This window comes from Anas platyrhynchos, chromosome 6, assembly GCF_047663525.1.
Source record: "Anas platyrhynchos isolate ZD024472 breed Pekin duck chromosome 6, IASCAAS_PekinDuck_T2T, whole genome shotgun sequence".
Taxonomy (NCBI): Eukaryota; Metazoa; Chordata; class Aves; order Anseriformes; family Anatidae; genus Anas; species Anas platyrhynchos.
Genome location: NC_092592.1, coordinates 36,570,958 through 36,592,216, shown reverse-complemented (window position 1 = coordinate 36,592,216; position 21,259 = coordinate 36,570,958). Strand labels below are relative to the sequence as shown.

The 21,259-nt window shown below is 39.5% G+C and overlaps 1 protein-coding gene across 6 annotated transcripts in view; it reads left to right on the top strand.

Moving 5' to 3' along the window:
- ATE1 (arginyltransferase 1) overlaps nt 1–20,807 on the top strand; it is an 85,227-nt gene extending 64,420 nt beyond the window's left edge. For all 6 annotated transcript variants that reach the window (XM_027460064.3, XM_027460061.3, XM_027460062.3 and 3 more), the window contains one exon: nt 17,622–20,807. In XM_027460064.3, the coding sequence (XP_027315865.3) occupies nt 17,622–17,800 (179 nt within the window). In that variant the 3' untranslated portion in view covers nt 17,801–20,807. The remainder of the gene's footprint in view (nt 1–17,621) is intronic.
- Nucleotides 20,808–21,259: the final 452 nt, after the last annotated feature.

Sequence of the window (21,259 nt, the reverse complement as noted above, 5' to 3'; positions counted from 1 at the left end):
AGGACCTTAAAGGCATCAGGTGCTTTTGTGAAGAAACAAACTGCCGAATTTAGCTTAACAATCTGTCTGAGATTTGGAAGAATGCAACAAACAGTAGAAACACCTTAAGCATCTTGAATTAGATGGGGCATAATTTTTATATTCTGTAGCAGAGTTACTTAGTGATTTGCCAGCATAGAATGGTGAAAAATGTTACAAAAGTCAGGTCAGATGCAGTGCTACAGATACTGGTTTAAAAGTTCTAGTAGCAGGATTTATTCAAGGTGTCCTGTACAAATCGATAATGTTCCTCAGTGACTGTGCAGGTAACCATGTGGTGTGGGAAATAGCCTCGGGAATGCGCTTGGGTGCGCTTCGAAAAGACCATTTATCAGCGTGGGAAAAGCTGGTACGTCATGTCCTCATCAGCTAGAATTGTCATCAGATTGGTGAGAGGAAATAAAAAGAAAATTAGAGGTAGGAGGAAGAAGGGAAGTGGTTGTGGAGGGCAGTGGTAGTGTTAAAGTTATTCTCGTTATGCTGGAGGAGAAGAAGTGCATTCATTGGAGCCCAGGAGTGACAATAAGACTACTGTGTTTGAAGGTGTTAACCCCATACAAGCGAAGGGGCGTCATCATCTTCTTGATTCTGCGAAATTCCTGTGGGATACCACACATTCAGAAACGGCAGGGTATAAAACTCTGCATCATTATCAGCACAAAATGTCTCACTCCAGACACTACTGGAGCTGTGACTTACGTCCTGTGGTTTAAGGAAATTGAAACATAGCTACATGTTGAAGTGTGCAAGACCTGCTGAGAGCTTATAGCCATTTGAGGTTTCAAGAGTTGCTGGTTCTAAGGAAGCTATTTCTCAACAGTAAAATCAGTTTCCTTCTTATTTCTTTACTCTCTACAATAGTCAGCAATATGAGTTTAATTAAGTTACTGCGAATTACAAAAACAGCAATAGAAATGATGATGTGCTTTATTCCTCGTGAATAGCTTTCTATAACACAGCCTATAATTACGTCAGTTAAGTAGGTCGTGATTTATCAGCAGTGGGACTTCCTACTTAGAAACTCAGGGCACTAACCAGATCCAGTAAACAACTGGGAGAAATGGTGTGACTTGTGTTGTTGTCTGGGGCAATAAAACAGCCAGTGGAAATGGTCATCTTTTAATGTCATCTGCAATGTCAGAAAATTCTTGAAACACGACCTCATGCTAGTGTGTTCATCAAGTTTGGCAATTTTCAAACTCCTTTTCCCTCCCTTGAAATAAAGCTACCTAATAAATTTACCAATTGCAGGTTGTGAAAGTGCATTATGTTGACAAAAAGTAGTGAAAATTTTCTAAAGCACCAGAAAATATTCATCAGCATTTACAGAGGATTCTGCCTGTTTTGCATTATGTGGTTGTCCTGTGCTTGAACATTTTCAAAGGGTTTTAGAGTGTATTGTTTTCCATCCCCTTCTCCTCTGACGTCTAATACTTTTGTTCACTGTTGGAGAATGAAGAGAGGAGAGATGAACTAAACAAAGTTCTTAACTCGTTATACTACAGAGATAAGTCTAAAAAAATGTCTAACATTAAATAACCAAATAAAGCAACTGCAGACACTGTAATAATTTTTTTTTCGTGTTACTATTTAGGGTGGCAAATCATGGGTGCCTGATGGCTGAAATAGATCCAACTCTTTACTTCTGGCCAGTGTAATGAGATTCAACCTTACTTAACCTCAGAACACTGCAGTCGTACAGAGAAAACGATGAGTTCTTGTGCCAGCAAGCTCTCAGATTTAATATTTAAACAAACTATGCTGGTAGTCATTTTATGTGCAGATCATAACATGTATTAAAAAACATCAGTGACTTTAGGGAGAAAAAAAATGCATAGCAATGCTCCAACAGCATTCATGGGTAAAAGGTCACATTTGTCAAATATTCTTGCTTTTGTAATATTGGCAGAACTGGTAATTTACATGTCTTAAACAGAACAGATTTTTCATTTCTTTTGTCTGCTGAGTTTGAAAAATTCAGGAGACCTGGCATCATCTTATAAATGACAGAGGTTTGCTGAGGTTCTGATGTGTTTATCATTAAGCAGCTACCAGTCCCTTACTTACAAATAAACCAGCAGTTAGTGAGGTGGAGTAGTAACAGAGAGTTTGAATAGTGATGAGTTCCAAAACCAGAGATTATGCTAAACTGCATTTTCTTGAAGTGGTTATATGGGTCCTTCTCTTTATGGTAAGGATTGAACGTATATGAAATGAATCTGTAAATGCAAACTGAGTTATGCTGAAGATAAAAGAACTAAATTAAAAGATTGCTCTGCAGAAAAGTACTCGTCAGTGACTTGGACAGTATTTCACAACTGATGTCCAAAACTCAGCCACATGATAGCATGCTGCTAAAGTATTCTTGGCCATGGTCAGTCTTTCACACTAGTCAACTGCCTCCTTGCAAAACAGGTCTTCATCGGTTTACTTTGTTCCTTTCACTAGCAGTTATGTCTATGAAGCAAATACAGTTTGAAAAGAATTATAAATAATTTACTTGATATCTCAGCATAGTTTTATCCTTCTGACTTCTGTCTTTCTGATTCCAAACCACTGGCATCTTTTTTTTCTAACTTTTTTTTTTTTTTACCCAAGTGAAAAAGCTGTGCTTGACCTGGGTCACAAGGCATGGCCTTGCTTGGAGCAGAAGCTTTGAGTAGTGCTGATCAAAGGGGATTTTAATGTGTTTTGTTTTGGTTTTATCTTGACAGGTTTGTTTGCTGAAGCTAATAATTGCCAAAGCTAATACTTATCTGTTCAACTTACTGTACATCTAATAGCGGAATGAAATTAAAATGTGTATCAAATACTTTAATTAAAATTCAAGTCATTTCTCCAGTGTTGATACTTACATGATCAAGATCAAGATGTACATAGACTACTCTGTGTTGTCTGTGCAAATTCTTGGAGAGAAGATGCTTTCTGCTCTAGAGAGTGTAGTCTAACATGAAACACAAAGGATGCTAAAAGATGGTATTAGGAAATGGAGAAACAACTCAAATTGGTGTGGTAGATTAATCAAGCATCAACAGCCTAAGCTATATTATATTTTTGTAAATGCTATGAGGAAGGAGAGTTTCGAGGAGGGATCTAGGGAAATACATTAGTTATCTTCTGGAGTTTGTGGAGAAATCTCTCCCAGCATGAGAGGTGTGGGAGAAATGAAGCAGGGAGCATGGGGAGATGCAAAGGAGCTTCCTTCGAGAAGAGAGGTGCCAGGTCCTGCAGTCAGTCAAAGGCAGAACTTACATTGCCAGCTGTTGATGACTGAACACGTGAGGTTGGAACAGACTGAAAAATATTTTCCTCTTCTTCAGAAGTACATCTTTCCCACGTATTGTAGCTACTAACTCAATTTTTTAACAGATTTACAGCATTGTTATTCTGCTGCACATAATAAGCTAGAGCAGTAAAAGACAAACAACATTCCAAGTATTTAATAACTTGAATCCTCTTGATTATGCATCTTAACTCTCAGTTTCTTGCAAAAACATTATTAATTTTATTGTAAATAAAACCTAGAATTCCTACTCGGAAGTCTGCAGGGTTGGGCGGTTGTGCAGAAGTGTATTTATTTTCAATATGTATTTGTATACATAATGCTTTCACTAGAAAAATAATCTCTTGCAACTATTTCAATAACCCTGATTTTTCTAGCGCTATGTTTTTCAAAACACTCAATGTACAGCTTAGATGCCTTTCTTTGCTAATAAGAAGGACTTATTTCAAACATGTTTTGCATTTGTTGCATCTGTGAACACAAACATTTTGGTCATTTCTCATCAAGCACAGAGGCTGTTCAATTTGAAGATATATTTAGAAGTACATTGTGTTTGCGTGATGTTGTTCTTCCTCCTCCTCCCTCTCTTGGAGGCAAAGCCACGATCACATACTTGTACCCACAGGATGCTGTACCCCTGGGCTGCCAGCTGGGCACTCTGGTGGTTGGGGTCGGCGATTTATTGGTGTAGTGTCACGTCTTCAACGCCGGTCAGACAAAACCATTCAGATGACAGCACACATTAATGTCTGCAAGGGTAGGGTAGTGCAGATTAATGTGTACGAGGATCAACGCGCTGAAGTTCTTGGGATCACGGAAATGTAGCCACAGAAATATCACAGATGGAAAGCCTTAAACAAATTGTTTAGAACTGTGCAATCTTCTGATTTCGGGGGAAGTTGCTGCTCTGCTCTAAAACAACTGCTGTTTGTCAGCCTTTAAAGCTGTGGGGTTGTGTACTTTGGAGAGGTCTGAAAGCATTTCAGTAAATTCTATTAGATCATTAAATTCTATTAGATCGTTAATTAGTCTAAAGAACTAACTCGCCACTGTCTTATCACAGCTATAGGTAGTGAACGTGAATTCTGTAACCAAGAAGAAGAAGGACACGTGAATATTAAATTATTTGTAGCAGCTCCTCTGAACGAGACAAGTTTATCTGTTTCTAATTAGTTTATAAACAACTGAAGTCATCAAACACATATTTCTAAATCCAGTGCAATCCTTGAGCATACAAGATACTTAAACAATGCAGGCAGTGCCAATAAGGTGTAGCCAGGCAAATTTTTTTCACTCTTTTTTTTTTTTTATTATGTTTGGATTCAATTGAAATGACTGGCATGGGATTTTGGTCTAATATGCAAAAATACACTCAAGTGCTTCTGTAATAAAAAGGTAACATTATTAACTTCATTAATTTGTGGGTCCTAAACAGCTGGCTCTGCAGCTTTGAAAATGTTTCAGGAACATTTGCACGCAGAGAGCACGGCACGAATTGGCCTGGGGAGGTTAGAGAGGATCAGCAGATCTGAAATGGATCATCCACAACACAATCAATTGCAAAGAAGGAAAGGTCTTTAAAATGGGATTTAATGTACAGTCACGATACAAAGCCCATTTTGTGTTGTTTTAGCAACTCTCAAACTTTGCTAAATATTTGTTTTACAGTTTGCATGCAGTGATCTGCTAAATGTATCCGCCTCTGACACACTGCATGCAGCAGAGTCAAGCAGGCACCTCGGGAAGCACCCGCATCTGGCTTCTTGTGCAATTCATGAAACACGGAGGTTGTGCTGAAAAATTCCCCAAAATAAGTTTTAATCCAAAATTACCGTCAGGGAGATTGTGTAATGAAGAGATATATTTTTAAGTGATGTAATTTTCTGAGGACTTTGCTTGAAAAGTAGATGCATACTGGCATGTTTCTCCACTGCTCAGAACCAACGTGTTTGATGGTTGCTTGCTCAAGATGCCCTTTCCTGCTCAGGGTTCACCATTTTACTGTTGCAACGTTTGGTTCTCTAGCAGAATAATTCTGCTCTTGTCTGTGACTGGACCCAGGACTGAGCTTACTCAGAGGGGCTGTGGGGAGGGCGAGGATGCCGAGCCTTGTAGGCATCACTTTCCCTTCTCAGAAGGTGTTAGAAACACAAGAGCAGAAATTAAAAATGAAATAAAGTGAGGCTCAGTAGACGGATCGTGCGGATTTATTTCAAGCAGAGGATAACCAGCATATGGGGTTAGTTTCAAAATGTGATAAAAGTTAAAAAGCTGTAATTAGGCCCAGATAGGGAGCAGCTGTGGCAGGGACACCACAGGCATGTGCTGCAGCCCGGCTCGCCGCACGCCACCAGCCAGCTCCTTCCAGGGTCAGCCCTCGTGTAACGCTCCCCGGTGCCTCCCAGCGTGTTTACTCGTGCTCTGGTAACATCATCCCGACGTAGCATATGGAGCTTTAGGCAACATAATTGATTCCATGTTTTAATTAATTTAGCCGGTAAATTGATTGCTGTAATCTGATTTACTTGGCTGATAAGCTACTGCCAATTGCTGCAGTTTTGCCCGTTTCACAGAAAAGCTTGCGTTTGTAATTTTCAGCTTGACTTTTCTGTTTGTTTTTTTTTTTTTTTTTTAATATTTTTTTTTTAACTCATTCTCAAATAGCAACTTAATGAGGACTTTGCCCTTTGTTTGAAAAATTCTCTTCCCGCTCCCTGCCATTTTCACTTCAATACAGTTCAGCTATTTTAATAAATAGTTTTTAACTCTTATGCCCTTACAAAAATTTGCCTGTTTCCATCCTGTTGTTTGGAGCCGCAACTCCTGAAAGTGTAATCCTGTAAGTCTTTGTCTTTTGTACTGTCTTTTATTCCTCTGCTTCTGCTGTCGTTGCAAGCCTGCAGCTCACTGCTGCATTTTGTTGTGGGGCTCGAAACGTCATTAAAACCCATGAGTGAGAGTCAAGGGGAGCCTGGCTGAAAGTGTTGGGCACTGCAGCTGGAAGGGAAGCCTTCTTGTGGCAGTCTGAACTCCTCATTGGTTTCCCTTCACTATCAGCTGGCTCAGGGGCAGCCCCATGGGAGGGCTTTGCTTCAGAAAAAGAAATAAAGCTGCCAGAATGTTTTATTCTTGCTTAAACGTGATGAAAATAAGTAGATGGAAATGTTTACAAAATAGACTGGGGGGAAAAAAAGCATACAGGACGGCTTAAATTCCCTTTATTTTAATTAATTTAAGATTTCTAACTCAGCCACATAAAAAGTTTTTAACTCTACTGAAGCAAAGTTATAATTCAGAGTCGTGATGGTGAAGTTACAAACTGTGGTTCCTGGATTTTATTGTGCAATGCAAAATGATTCAGTAAGATATGAAATGAAGCAACAGCTCTGTCTCTCTTGTTAGCCCTTGTAAAATTGATTTGACATTAACAATGAAGTCTAAAACACTTATGTCAGAAGTGTAAGCCAGCTTTGCTGTGCTTGGAAGCTGCAGAAATGCAGATATTTGGAAGGACAGTCATGATTTGCCCTCCCTCACACAGGCAGTAAGGTCACTCTGTCCTTTTAGGCACTGCTCATGCTACAAACCTTAGACTGCTTAGCATTGTTTTGTGGTTAGAAAATCACTGTGTACAGCGGGGTTGAGTATTTGGCAGTTTTTGGTAAATCTTAGAAAGTTAGAAGGTATTTTAGTGAAAGTGCATTTTCATTGCATTTTCATCTCAACTGTTATTTTGAGTTTCTGCTTTTAAAAACTGCAGTAACTTGAAAAATGTTTTCTTACGCAAAGTAAGTTCAGGAAGTGGATGGAATAATCTGCTCTCTTTGAAACATCAGCGTACTCACTAGTTTTACAGTTCTACCAGAGTTAGTAACAAGCTGAGCATTCTGCATTTGTCCAGGAAAAGTGCCTGTTGATGTTTTTCATGAGGAATGATGGAATATTTCATTCACCCCTAATGTAAAGTGTGTACGTAGCAGTTGGTTTCCATCCCTCATGTTTCTGTTCAGGATTCATCCCTAACTGAGTATTCTCGAGCTTTAGTTCACAGACACAGAGGCATGATAATGTCTGTCCCAGCAGCACCCGAGTTACTTGCTGTGATGTTCTTGAGTTTGACAGGTACCTAGCCTAAGCAAACTGGAAAGATGCCTATGCAGTTTTAGTTCCCTCATAGCAAGGAAAATAAAGAAAAAGCAGTTTCCAAGGACTGGTTTGGATTTTTGGTTCTGTCTCTAAAGAGAAACGAGCAGCTCCAAACACCGAGCTGTGCTCAGAGTCGCTTGGGTGCTTTGAGGAACAGCCAAAGGCAGCTGATGAAGGTTCTGAGAGCCTGGTGCAGGATTAAGCTTGGTCCATCTCAGCGGTGCTAACCCAGAGCACGTACACCTTCCCAAATCCCAGCCTGATCAGTCACGCATTGGGAATGCCTCCAGAGCCCAGCAGAAATGCGCTGAGGCATGAAGGAGCCTGGATCCTGCAGGCTCACAACGTCTGGGGAGGGCCACGCAGGGCCAACGAGCGGCTCACGGTGCTTGTTAGCTCAGGCTCCCGTCACGCAGCGGTGACGCTAATGCTTCCAGATTGCAGATAGGGTTGAATTACTGCTTTTAAAAGCTGGCTCTACCTACTAGTTCTGCTTCTGGTCTTTGTATGCATGGGGCATTTCAACTGAACGCATAATTAAAGGTTGCCTGCAGGCCCTCAAAATGTATTTAAAATAGGCAGAAGTAGAAAGGAAAGCACACCCAGTGTGCAGTTAACGTCCTTGTCAACTCACATTCTCGTTCCTCAGATCTGAAGCCATCAAGAATAGCATTGTGTCCAGAGATACAACTTCAGTAGACTTGATTAGTTCATTTTTGTCTTCTGGAGAAGCATCTAAAAGTGCAGTATTGTCTTGACATACTCTCCATAACATCTTAAAATCTTGACTTTGGGAGCAAACTGGATGCTGTTCTTGGGTAGAAACCTGTTCAGTGTCATTTAGTTCACATTTTCCCAGATACTGCTAGTTTCCTTTGCAGTGCATCCCTGAAAGGCAAGTCCTTGGAGAATCATCAGTATTGTTTAAATCTAGCCCTTTGGTAGCTGTTTCTCTGTCACAATATTTCAGGGTAATAAACTGAAGTAGATTAGAATAATCATATTGTGTGAGAGCTCCTCAAATAAACCTGGAAATGTGTACTTCTTGTTTTATACCCATCTCTCTCAAATGTTTCCAGAACAGTGAGCAGTACTTGGATTTTAGTGTTGTTAATATTCCAGTATATTCAAAGGATTGCATTTGCAGGTAGGCAGAAACCATTGCAGGTTGCTGTGAATTACGGCTGCAAACTCGCAGTACTGCTCTGAATTGCTGCGTTCACAGGAAATGTTTTCCATTGGCCCCCATTCATGTTTACTACTAGAATAATAAGAGTCAAAACACAATGAGTTATTGTTTCCGCATGGCACAGCGGGGTTAGCAGAGTTTGAATGCATTTGTCAAGTGATTAGTCTGCTTGCTTCTAAAAGTTGAATTGCAAATCATAAACCAGTTGTATGATTTCAGGCACAAAGCCCAGCGGCCTTTGTTTGTAAGATGTCTTTAAGATTTACCCTCAAAACTTCCTGTTTTTACCCATTCTAAGGCTCTGCTTCTGTCATCGTTTTGTAAAGAATCATTGATAATATTTTGATCAGATGCATTTTGCCCCTTAGAAACATTCTCTTTTTGAACAGTGATTTCAGAAGTTCCTTATTTTTTATTTTTTTTTTCTTGTTAGAGTAACTGAACAGCAAAGGGTTGGCTGATCGAGAATATCCTGAACTTTTTACTGTACTTCCTTTGTGACTTTGTGCTTTCTGGTTTTAATTAGGAATTCTTTTCATTGATTTTTTTTTTTTGTAATGCTTCATTTTAACTGTACTCTTGTTTTCATCTGAGTTGGTGTTTTCATACCCCAAGGCATACTGGTCTTAATGTGTCTTGATGTGTGAAGAAGCAATATGAGGAGAAGCACATTTCAGCTTAGAGTTGTACATAAACACCAGCATTAATGCAAATTGCTTATCTCGTCACTCTATATTGCCTGTTTCGGGTTTTTGGATGACTTCCCATGTTTTGCTGGTCAAGAAAAAAAAAAGAAATAATGGTTTAAAAGAAGTAAGAAAGTATTTTGAATTCAAAGATCAGATACATTAGACTTCTGACCGATGTGATTTTTATTTCTGGTAATTAATATCTCTTATTTCAGTTGTAACATTTGAAAGTTTAATTTGTCTTCTCCTTTTCGAGTTTCTTTGTTTTAAAGTCATTGGTCGTGAACCTGAAGAGGTCACGTAAACCAGGCATAGCATTTCTTTTAAAAGAAATTCAACAAGTCTTTAGTTATTCTCAAACAAATGAACATTGATGTTGTGTTTCCAGTAAGGGGTGGATGTCTCTTTTGATCATTTTTGTACCTAGCTTGAAAGCTTGGATGTCATGAAGCTTTTTTTTTTAAACTCTTTATAAATTTATTTTTAAGGCTGTTAGCGTATCTTTCCTTGTTTTGAAAAATGGGAATGCTGTGTTCATCTTTAAAACTGATGCAAGTCCTGACTGCTTCCAAATTTAAAATTAAAATCCCCAGCAACTTGAAACAAAAGAACAAACATAGCCTTTGGGCTGTCTGTCTGAAAATACAGCAGTTGTCCACTGTTAATCTTTGTATGTTTCTTCTGTGGATTTAATCTTTAGAGGTAAAATGGTTTTTCAATTTCTATTATTTTAGCAAAATGGAAACAAAAATATATAACGTTAGTCATCTGCCTGGGAGTTTCCTTCTAAGACAGCTTTTGCAGCGAATCGTAAGATTCATGGCGCAGTTTTAAATTTCACTTTCTCCCACTGTTCCTTCCTGCTACAGAGCAAATAAAGTCTGGATGCCTGGTGTAAGGATGGATGCAGAAGCACTAAAAGAACACGAGGGAGGGCGCGGAGGTCCTCGCTGCATAGGGCAGTCTTTGAGGAACCCAACGTGCTTTGGATGCTGCTCCTCGTTTCACCCAGCAATTAACGGGCGTGTCCCAGAAGGTGTTATCGACCAGGGTTGTACTGGTGGCCAATGCCTTGCACAGAGTTTGGTATTAGAAATAAGTCTTTTGTGACTTATTTTGTGACTTAAGTGAACTGCAGGTAGCAGGCAAATATTAAAGCCCATCTGAAAACAAAGGCCAGGTTGTGGATAAAAACCTGGTGTTGTCTTCACGGGCAGTTTTTAGAGCTCCTCCTTTCCGCCATGCTCTTGCCTTGAGGCATGTTAGATAAGGTCATGTTTAGTCTCCAGAACAAGATTTTTTTAGCTGCTGTTTTATTTCAGTTTTGCAGATTTTTCCGGGTTTTCTAATTTAATACTTCTACAGTGCAAGCAAAGAGAAATGTGGGGACTTCTAGATCTCGGCTGTTACTCATGAGACGTGAACAATGAGTTTCTTTTTCCAGAGTAGCTGAAAAAAACTTTGCTAAATGGAGAGCATTTCCAAGTTGCTTTGCCTTTTAAATTTATGGTGCGCCTCAGGCACATGTATAAGTAACAACAGAAAACTGGTATATTTAGTTTCTGGGTTATGTCCTACTCTGAACCACCAGCCTGTGCAAGTGAAACACTGGTAGATGCCTGCAATATCCTCCTGTAACCTCCAACAAGATGACTACAGTAAAAAAATAAATAAATACAAAGAGTATCGTTGGAGGAAGAGGTGTTTTGATGGCCAAATGCTTTCTTTTTTCCAAGGATTTCAATCAGCATTTAAGGAAACTGAAAGTTATAAACAGAAACAGCATTGCTTCAGAGTTTAGCAGGAGTGCCACATTTCTTTTTTGAATTAGAAATACCAGACCTCAGTAAGGTTTCTTACTAATCCTAAATCCATTATGTACAAAAAATTTTAAAAAATATCTTCCTGTGATTATTGCTTTTTATTAAAATGTTGGCAGACAGCCTACTTTATTTTTTTTCCTATTAAAAAAAAAAAGCCCATGTATTTGTCACTTAATTTTAATGATTTCTTCACTCACTTCCCCAGAAATGGAGAAATGTACTTTGAAAGAAATGTGAACTTGCTTCCATTTCTACGCCATTGACAAATTTAAAGATTTCATACACGTGAGAAGTGTATTCAAGGGGATAAGGGAAGAGGTAGAGCTGGCAGGCACATGTCATGGGTTGCTCTCAACTGATCCGCGTTTGCTGCTCTTCGTTCAGGAAACGTCATCATCGTAGCTTGTGATCTGGCCACAAGAGTTGTGCCTGACTTTGAGACGTATTTGGGAAAAGTTCTGTATTGTCAAAAATTCAGATATTTGCATTCAGACAATTTGATGCAGTGGTTGTTTTTTTCTCACCAGACACCGGTTTTAAACAGCACTTTCCTCCTGCTGCTGCTCCTGCCAGATACAGAAAAAGAATGCTTTTAGGACCTGAATGATCACTGCCCTCCTTAAATCAATATTGATCAAAACCAGCTTGAATTAAGTCAGCCACCGCTGAAAAGTTGATTTAGTAACAGCCTGCTACAAAAACCTTTGAACCGTAGCACTCTTCGTTGGGATGTTGGCTTCCAGCCTGCTCCGAGCTGCAGCAGGCGGTTGCAGAGCTCGCTCTGCCATTCTCCCTTCTTCTGCTTTGCACGTGCTTGCCCGGAGAGGCATCGTGGGCTTGCTGACCAGATGTAGCTACTCCACCTTGTAGTAGGTAATAATAATAAATATTAATGCACGCGGACAAGAAAAATACTCAGATTTCAGCTTCCCACAATAACTTCATAAAAATATGAATAAATTCCTGCATCGTAAGAAAAAATGTCAGAAATGAAAATTTGAATGAGTGTAAGTGCACACTGATGCCTGCTTAGCTTCTGTTGGGAATAAAAATGGTAAAATAATAACTCCTGCTGATTTTATGCGGGTATTTCAGCAGGAATAAACGCACGTCAGCATTTGGAAATCACATCTTGGGTTTGGGAAGGGGCTTGCAGGGTGTTGAGGAGGTTGGTTGGGGTTGTGTAAGGAAATAAAAAATGAATCGTGTAGGACTGTGTTATACTTCTGTCCTTGTTCTTTCTGGTCTCTTGAGTACAGCAGCATTTTTTGGGCTGGTTGCTGGATGGGGCTGCCTTTGGACATCGCTGCTGTTGCTGTTCGCTCATTACTTGGTGTCACTTTGCAAGGTGTCTGTGCTTTTGGCAGAGGTGTGTTTGTGTGTGGGCAGCTGGGCCGAGAAATCCTGCCAAAATCTGCCCGACGTCTGCCAAGGCAACACTTGACAGAGCTGGTCTTTAGATTATTCCTATTTCTTGCTTTGATTTTTACTGATGTTTCATTTTTTACTGATATTAGGGAGCTTTGTTTGTCAGGGAAGTCCTCCACTTATTACTACTTATTTAAAGAAGTCTTGTCAGGCACGTGCATCAATTTTCCCTGCTAAAAATTCACTGTGACTTTTTGGCTTGCAAAAAGGTCATTTGCAGCCCAGACTTTTGGGTGTGTGGTGGTGCTGGGACAGTCGATTAGTGACCATTCCCCGGCATCCTGAGGCTGTGCGCTGTTATCGGGCCTTGCCGTGCCCCGTGGCACTTCTGCTGCTGCCCTTTGCTCGAAGGCAGCAGTTTTGGTGAAGGGAAATCCAAAGCAGACTTCACTTGTGTCCTTCCCCGGCGTCTCAGCCCATTCATAATTGCTGAGTAGAGATGTAATGTATGCAGAGCACAAGTATGAATTTAATGCGTTGAGTAGCGATATGGGGGTGTGGTGAGAAGAATTTTAACAGCTATTTGCATCTATGGCATCACGGTTGGGCTGTACATGAAACTACTCCTGTATTCAAATTTCATTAGACAAATGCTTCATAAATAATTTGGTGTTTTAGGACTCTGGGGGAGGAGACGGAGAAGTGGCAGTTAATTTATTTAGCAAGAATTCAGATGGAATTTTAGGTTGGAGATTTACAGGATGATTCTTCTTATAGGCTTAAAAACCAATGTTCCTCTGCCTTTTAAAATGTTAAGCTTTTCAGTTTAATTCTCATTAAATTACACTGGATACCTTACAGAGAAGAAAGAAAAGACTTCGAATCATTCAGTGCATAAAAAAATGTAATAGCTCTTCTTATGTTCATTCAGATGTTTTTATTGAGGATACTTAAAATTTGTAAGCCATTTGGGGGAAAAAAAAAAAAAAAATTGTTGCTGTGACCTGATGGAAGCCTCCTGAAAATTGTTGTAAATCAGTGCGAAAACATAGCTGAGAAACATCACTAGAGGAAGATTGCTGCGTTCTTCAGACATGATGTAAAAATGTGAGACATCTTTAAATAAATAAAATACAGGTAGCAGTGTTAAATGGGTATAGTGTTCTTATTGAGGTGCCTACGTCTCTTGTATTCAGGCCGAGGTATCTACTTTTGGCCACTGCTAGAGATGGGATATGTACCTAAATGGCTCTTTGCCCTGGAGAAGCATAGCCTGTAAGTATGGCCTAGGTCTTAGGCTCATGGTTGGCATCCTCAGTTGCTCGCTTTCCTAAAATGATTTGTGCTTTCAGTCTACAGGATTGATTTTCTGAAGTTTGGAATTTTATGCAATAACTACTGTCACAGTGGTATCAATAGGTGTAACTGAATTATGGAGTAAAACAGTGTATGTTTTATATATAAAGTGACGGTATCTCTTCTGGAGACTATAATTAATCAACAACTCAGTGAGAAGATCATCTTCACAAATACAAGGACAAGGGTCCAAGAGTTCGAATGGATGTTAGCAGTGCTGTGCTTCCTTCTAGTGCTATTGCTCATTTATAACAGTCTTCGTTAGCAGAACTCCTTCCCCCAAATCCAATCTTCCCAAATGGGAAAGATGAGGTGTTTCCAGACCCGTGATTTTATCTGGTTTGAGGTTTATATAAGTTAATGCATGGACTGCTTGTGAGGAGAAGCAGAGGTTAGAGAGGGACTCAGGAGATATAAAATAAGAAAGTGTGAGATGGAAAAAAAATGATCTTTTTTTTAGCTTTTAGTGGTAACAGTATTGCATACAGTACTTGCAATAATGATTAAAGTTGCCCCAACATAGTTTCACTATCTGATCAGTCTGGGTCCCTCAGGAAACAGATGTCTCCAACTGAAACTGCTTCAATAAAGCCCAGGAATAATACTTGTTAATAGAGGTGTTTTTCTTATTCTCTTACCCTTACTCTGGTATCCCAGCACTGGTCACACAGGGAAGCTATGTAAGTTTGTAGGACCGGACACACCTGGGTTTGAAGCTTTCCTGATGCTCAGCTTTAGTTATTACAGAGTCTCTGTTTGTGCAGTCTCTGTTTATGCGCAGCACTTACTGTCTTTAGCTTAAAAGATGTCTGAAGCATTCATATTACAGTGACTTTTCAAGATATTTGGGATTTTCTTGATTAATGTGGGAGGGCCTTCTCCTGCCTGCGGGGCTGTGCTGTGAAACCGTGCCACAGTCCAAGAAAGGCTTGGTCTACAGCAGGGTTTGGCAAGCCCCGCTTCAGAAAGTGCTTGGCTGCAGTGTTTAACAAATTTGCTAGAACCCGGGTAGTAATAACTGTTTAATATAGCTGTAGAGCTAGTGCTAGCGTGGGTCCGATTCCAGGGAGGATAATGCACCGACTGTGCTTGATGTCATGAGTAAAAGTAGACTAAGTGTGTAAAAACACACGCCGAACAACAAGAACTAAGTTCAGCTGAGCCAGTGAGGCTATAGGGAAATTCAAGGTACAGTAGCTTTAGTTACTGTAAGAAACTGAAGCAGGGGCCAGGAGCACTTAGGAGCCAAAAGATGAACTCATCCAGAGTATCAGGCTTCAGTATTATTTAAAAGCAGCGAGCATCAACAGTGAGTAGTGAGCAGCCCTGAAAGTGCTTTTGGCACGAGGCTCTTTATGACGGCTGGGCTTGGCGGGCGTCCAGTGCAGGACACAAACTCCCAGTCAGCCTGGAGGTGCTGTAAATATAAACTTTCCAATTGAAGAAGTTAAAATAACTTCACGGTTGTGTCACCTCCAGAAGCTAAGCTTGTGAGTGGTGCTTTGGTGCGCTTTTCAGAAAGATGGAGGATGTAATAGAAGAGGCAGTAGGGCTGGTAGTAAAACCAGCCTGTTGGGATATCAGGAAGGCATTGGCCACACATCAAAAACCTGGTGGATTTCAAAGAGGGAGAGAAAGCCAGAGCAAAGGGCTTTTGACTTGGGTGTTTTATCTAAAGCAATTGCCAACAATAATTAGTGGAGAATGCAATCTTAGCAAGTCCTATTCAGAGTTGCTTCCTTCAAACCACTTCTTCGTAGCTAGGTTTTAAAAAAGACATTGTACTTTCATGTTGGGAATCAAAACACAGATAAAAGAAATGAAGTCATTCTCAACTTTGTAAAACAGCCTTCATTAAGTTTCACACACTAAATTCAGGCAATCAGCAGAAAAATGTTTATAAGGCATTGCTGTAGATGAATAGGGCTAGGTCCTTGAGAGTGCCTCGCAACACAAAGCATTTAATGACCTCCTTTGTCTTTATTGAAGCAGAAAGAAGACCCAAAAGGGAGCGTTAAGCTTTTCCGTAATAAGGGTTACATCTGAATAGAGATTTGTAAAATAAATCTCTTAGTATTCTTCCAGACAATTTGTTTCGCTTACCTGTGGCAAGTCCAAAGATTACTTACATGTGAAAAGCAGGTGAGCGCTGCTCTTCAGCCTTTAATAAGCTTCAGGTACGTAAAACAAGGCAAGACAGAACCTGGTGACCAATTTGCTTCCCAGAACTGGTGTCTTCCTACCCCCTGTACTTTGGATCTGTTGCCACTTGTGAAACTTGCTGAAAAACTTCCACCTCTTTTTGTCCTCTTATAAATAAAGACCATTTTTGCCCATGAAGTAGCTGCTGATTTCCACAGCAGTTGGTTTGATTTTGAGTTGGCTGCTTAGAACGGTGGAGGGTGGGTACCACTCAGGTCCAGTCGAGGGAGCCTTAAATGATTAAACCTAAATGAAACAAGTACATGAACATACAAAATGTTTTAATTTAATTTAGGTCAGAGATTGCTGCAATATTCAGAGCTACACAGTTACACTTACCTGTGCCGTCTCTTCAGTAGAATAATGTCCTGATGCCAAAAGGATGGAATTTCTGAGTAGGTTATGTACCCAGATGTTGACTTCTAGCGTCTCTTCTCTGTTGTTATTTGAATTTATATAGCTCTCTTCTCAAAATCCTATTTCAGCTTCTGTGTTTCTCTTCACTGGTGGCTAAGTAAACCTGAAGTTCAGGCAAGTCCTAAGACTTTTACCAGTATTTTGCAATAATGTTAATTTATCCCACAGTTGCCCCAGGCATGTGGCATTCTTTCTCACTTTCTTTAAAGAGTTTTCTAGCACGGTGGAGCCAATTTTTGGACGTGCAGCTGCTATATAAAGTTGCTATTCAGTAAAAGTAGCATCAATGGAATTCATAAAAATAGGGAAACTTTACCTTGTTCAACACTGCTCTGAAGTGTATGGCCGGTTAAATGAAGTCACAGGGGTTCTGTAGGTTGGGTATGGGATTCAGTGTTGGTGTGCTATCTGAAAGCTTAAGGGATTGTGTCAAGCCGGCACTGCTGCCTCTGTGCATGGGCCTGCAGAGCTCAGGGGTCAGACATGAGCAAGGGCATGGGTTCAGCCTCATTCAACTGGAGAAACTCAGAAACCAGTGTGAATGAGGAAAAAAGGGGGGTTGGCGTGGGGATTTAACCTTGGAAGATAGGAAGATAGTTTATTGCCTTATGCTTACCTAAGGCAAAAAGTGTAGAGCTTTTTTTTTTTTTATCCATTTTCCAACATCACGGAAAAGGAGTGCTTTGTGCTGGTGGTTTTTGTAAACTGATTAAATGCAAATATGGCAACAAGAAGTCTTTGCTGGTCAGTTGTGTTTGAAATTATTTCCCAGATAGAGTTTCACTTCTGGCATTGGTCTTGTGAATTTTAAAGCACAGCAGTAGAGGAACTTTCAGAAATGCTCTACATCACCTATAGAAATGGGTGGTGCTTGATTTATGTTTTCACACATCACAAATACAGTTACTTTGCAAGCTATGTTTTATTTTCAACCATAATTCAAGCAAACAGATCTGCAGATCAGCTCTGCTTCCATCTGCTATTCATCTGTAGATTAGTTTTATTACTGCAGATAGTTTTCATTACGCATATTGAAGTTAGTTGCATAAATTAAGATCATACGGACAATATATGTAACTAATTTTTATTTTCTCTGATTCTCTTTGCAGTTGATGAAGGTCGTGTTAAGGAACTGGGCAGAGTCCGAGTACTTCACAAGAGAACCATAATGCCTTACAGTGTGTATAAGAAGAGGAGGAAGGGGCCAAGCGATGAAGCCAGCGTCCAGCAATATGCAAGTTTGGTTGGACAGACCTGTTCGGAAAGAATGCTGTTGTTCAGGAGTTGAAAAATCATTGAATGACATTTCGATGGCACTACCATTTATTGCACTGCCACTGGGTGATTTGTAACATAGTTGTGTGTTGGTATGCCTACTAAAATTGCAGTATGAAATACAGGTATATATCTAGGCATGTGTGAGTACATGGTACTGTGTTTTAAGGCAAACTCCAATAAAATTTTTGACAATACAGCAAGGCTTTAGCAATATAAGCTTAGAAATACACGCTTGTAATACCTTTTAATTAAGTAGTTCTAGCCTTTCTTTGCATTTTGAATAATTCTAAGTATCTAAGCAAAATGAAAAACAGGTGTCTTTTTTTCTAGGGACAAAGGTTGACTAAATCTAGATTAACAATAATTAAATTACAGATGTTTTCAAATAGCAGCTTGGGTATCTATTATTTAAAATTGCCATGAAATTTGTGCTCGCGTTTGTGTGCTCCTAAACTATTGCAAGAGAACTGAAAGGTGCCGTTACTTTCCAGTGTGAAATCTGGCATGGTTTAATTATACTTCCAACAGTGTATTTAAAAACAGGAAACATTTTCACTGCACATTCTTCATTTGTTTGATAGAGTAGGTTAGCATCAGAGATCCTAGTGAATGTGGCAATTTCTAGTAGATTCTTAGTGGCAGGGGATGCAGTGCTTTGGAAAACTTTCCCCTTGAGAGACGAAACAGAATAGCTGCACTATAAATTTACCAAAGATATGCCAAGGGTTTTGTGGTGTTTTTTGGTTGGTTGTCTTTTTTGTGTTTGTTTGTTTGGGTTCCTTTGTTTTGATATAAGCCTTACCATTTATCTAAAAAGAGTGGATATTTTAATGCACATCATTAATGTGAAATGGAGTTTGGGAGATTTATCCTATAGCTCTTGAGTGCACATTTCAGAGCTATGCTAAAAATGATTGAGGTACCACTGCGCTTTTTTTTTTGTTGCAATTTTTTTCTGCAGATTTGTGTGGGGAGACTTGCATATCATATTTCTAGGTCCTAGTGCCTGTTTTGTTTATGCTGCAGTGGCTCTCAGGTTAACATCTTTAATAACATTTTACTAAATATTCCTATTGGAAACAGAGAAAGTTGCAATGCTTTATCAAAGCACTTTATTACCAATGTATTTGTGTTGTCATTAATCTGTGTCTATATCAGATCATACAAGTTATAGGAATTTGGGGAAATAACATAGTTGTATGTTCAGTAACGTATTACAACATCACAGCAATCCCACTGTGCTTATAATTTACTTATCTTCTCGGGTAACAGGAGCCAGTATTTACCTTGAATCAACTTGAAGTTTTCCTGTTAACCTCTGAAGAAGATTCTTATTCAAGAATGTATCTGCACATTTTACTTTTTCCCCAGAAAGAAATCAAATTCAACTTCAGCCTCTGAAGGTTACAACGTGTACAGCCATGTGCTTGATTTCATTTTGAACACTTGGCCAGTATCATTAGTCATTGATTTTTTTGTGGAATTGCTGCAAGAATTTTGAGATTCAAGTGTGTTGCAGATTTAACTTTAACTTTATTTTTTTTTCCGTGTCAGTTTGATCTCTGTAAATTACTGGTATTGAGTGCAGGTTCACCAGTAATTTTAGGCAGTAATGTCTTTTATTAATTGGTATGTACTGTATTGAGCTACTCCCACTCTGCAACAAAATTGGTTATTTGTGTCAAGCATCGTATCTGGCAAGTGCGTGCCTGTTATCTGGAACTGCAAGGTTTCTGTATGCTGCACTGTCTGGTTTGTCCGTGTCCTACCTAACCCTCCTGCCACGGGAGAACCACTAGCCACTGTTTATGACCATTATTAGAAGTTGTTCCTTTCTGTGGAGAAAATACCTCTCACCTGGCGTGTCGGAACAGCGTAACAGTTTCTGTCTCTACAATGCGTTGAAATGTGCTGATGCCCACACAACTTAAAAACAAAATGAAGGAGAAAACCTTTTTATGTGATACAAAATCAGGTAAAAGGCACAGAATTTTTCCAGTATGACTTTGAATATCCTGAAGAAAATCAAATGGCCTTGATGTGCTCCTGTTGAGCCTACAAGGTAAAGTTCCTGTTGAATTACGAGGGAGCAGACTTGTGTTAACTCCCAGGGTTCAGAAGAGCTCTGTCCTTCGGGCCCAGTATTTTTTACTGATTTGCCTTCTATATGCATAATAGACTTTTTTTCTCATAATCTTTTTCTCTTGTGGAGCTTTTAAGAACTACAACTAAAAAGTGAGATAGGTGTAAAACCAGAAGTGGAGAACAGCTTGAAGCTGTTGTTGGTGTGACCACAACAGGTAAATGACCATTTCCTGTGAATTCTGAACCGGTGCTTTCACTTCCCGACCTCCACTGGAACTGCGCTGCTGCAACAGGGTGGGCTTTTGATCCTTACTGAGCTCAAATTTAAAAAACAAGAGTCAAAATTGAGATGAATTAAAAAATTGAGCTCATCTGATCCAGCGTACTGAGATCTAATTTGCTCCTTTGGTGTTATCTTAGAAGGAAATCATTGCAGTGTTTTTCAGGACTGATTATTCCACCCCTATTTCAGAAGAGGCATAGAGCCCTCAGGATGAAGTTCTCTGTTTTGTCATCGACTTCAGTGGAGCTAAAAATCCACCACTATTTTAATTTTATTTAATAAGATGTCACTGAGAAATATTGAAGTTAGAGATATTTAATTTAGTATAAAATATTTTATAATTTTTCTTGAGTGTAATTAGTTTGCGAGAGTTAATCTCCAAAGTAAATTTGCCTTGTTCTATTATCTGTTGCTAAATGAGCATAGAATGGTGGCAAGAAAATGCAGAGCTGTGACCGATGCTAAAACATACCATGTTTTGTTTTAATTGGAAATAAACGGGGAGCTTATGCATTTCCAGCATCAACAAATTTTAGTAAATGCAAAAGAACTCGCATGTTGAGTTTGTAATTGCTTTTCAGCAGGCCTGTTTGACTTGTGAGTATAGAAAATAAAGTTATTTCTAGTCTCTGTGAATTATTATAAAGAATTAATAGCTTTGAGTGTGAATTCTGTCTTGCTTCTTAGGAATTGATTATCCCGGTTGTTGACAAGCGTCCAGTGAACAGCAAAACTGGAGGAGTCAGAGCAGCAGTGACTGGAAGGTATATGGATCACTTGAAAACATGTAACAGTATTTTAGATCTTTATTTTAGTTCTATCTAGAGAGTGTAGTTAAGATTTTACTTGTCTGCATTGAAACAGCAGCTCTCAGTTTTCTCTGAGTGGAATAAAATGAAGCGTTAGGCTTTTCACAAATGCGGGGTAGGTAGGACTACTTATTTTAATGAGCCTGTACCTGTACCATTTCCAGTGGGCTGAAAGAAACAAAACAAAAACCTCCCCTGAACTATGCAGCCAAACAAGCAATGCAGAAGTCTGGATTACGTGCTGCTCTCCCCAAAGGTAACCAAATGCTGATTTGTTTTCCTTCTGGCTGGG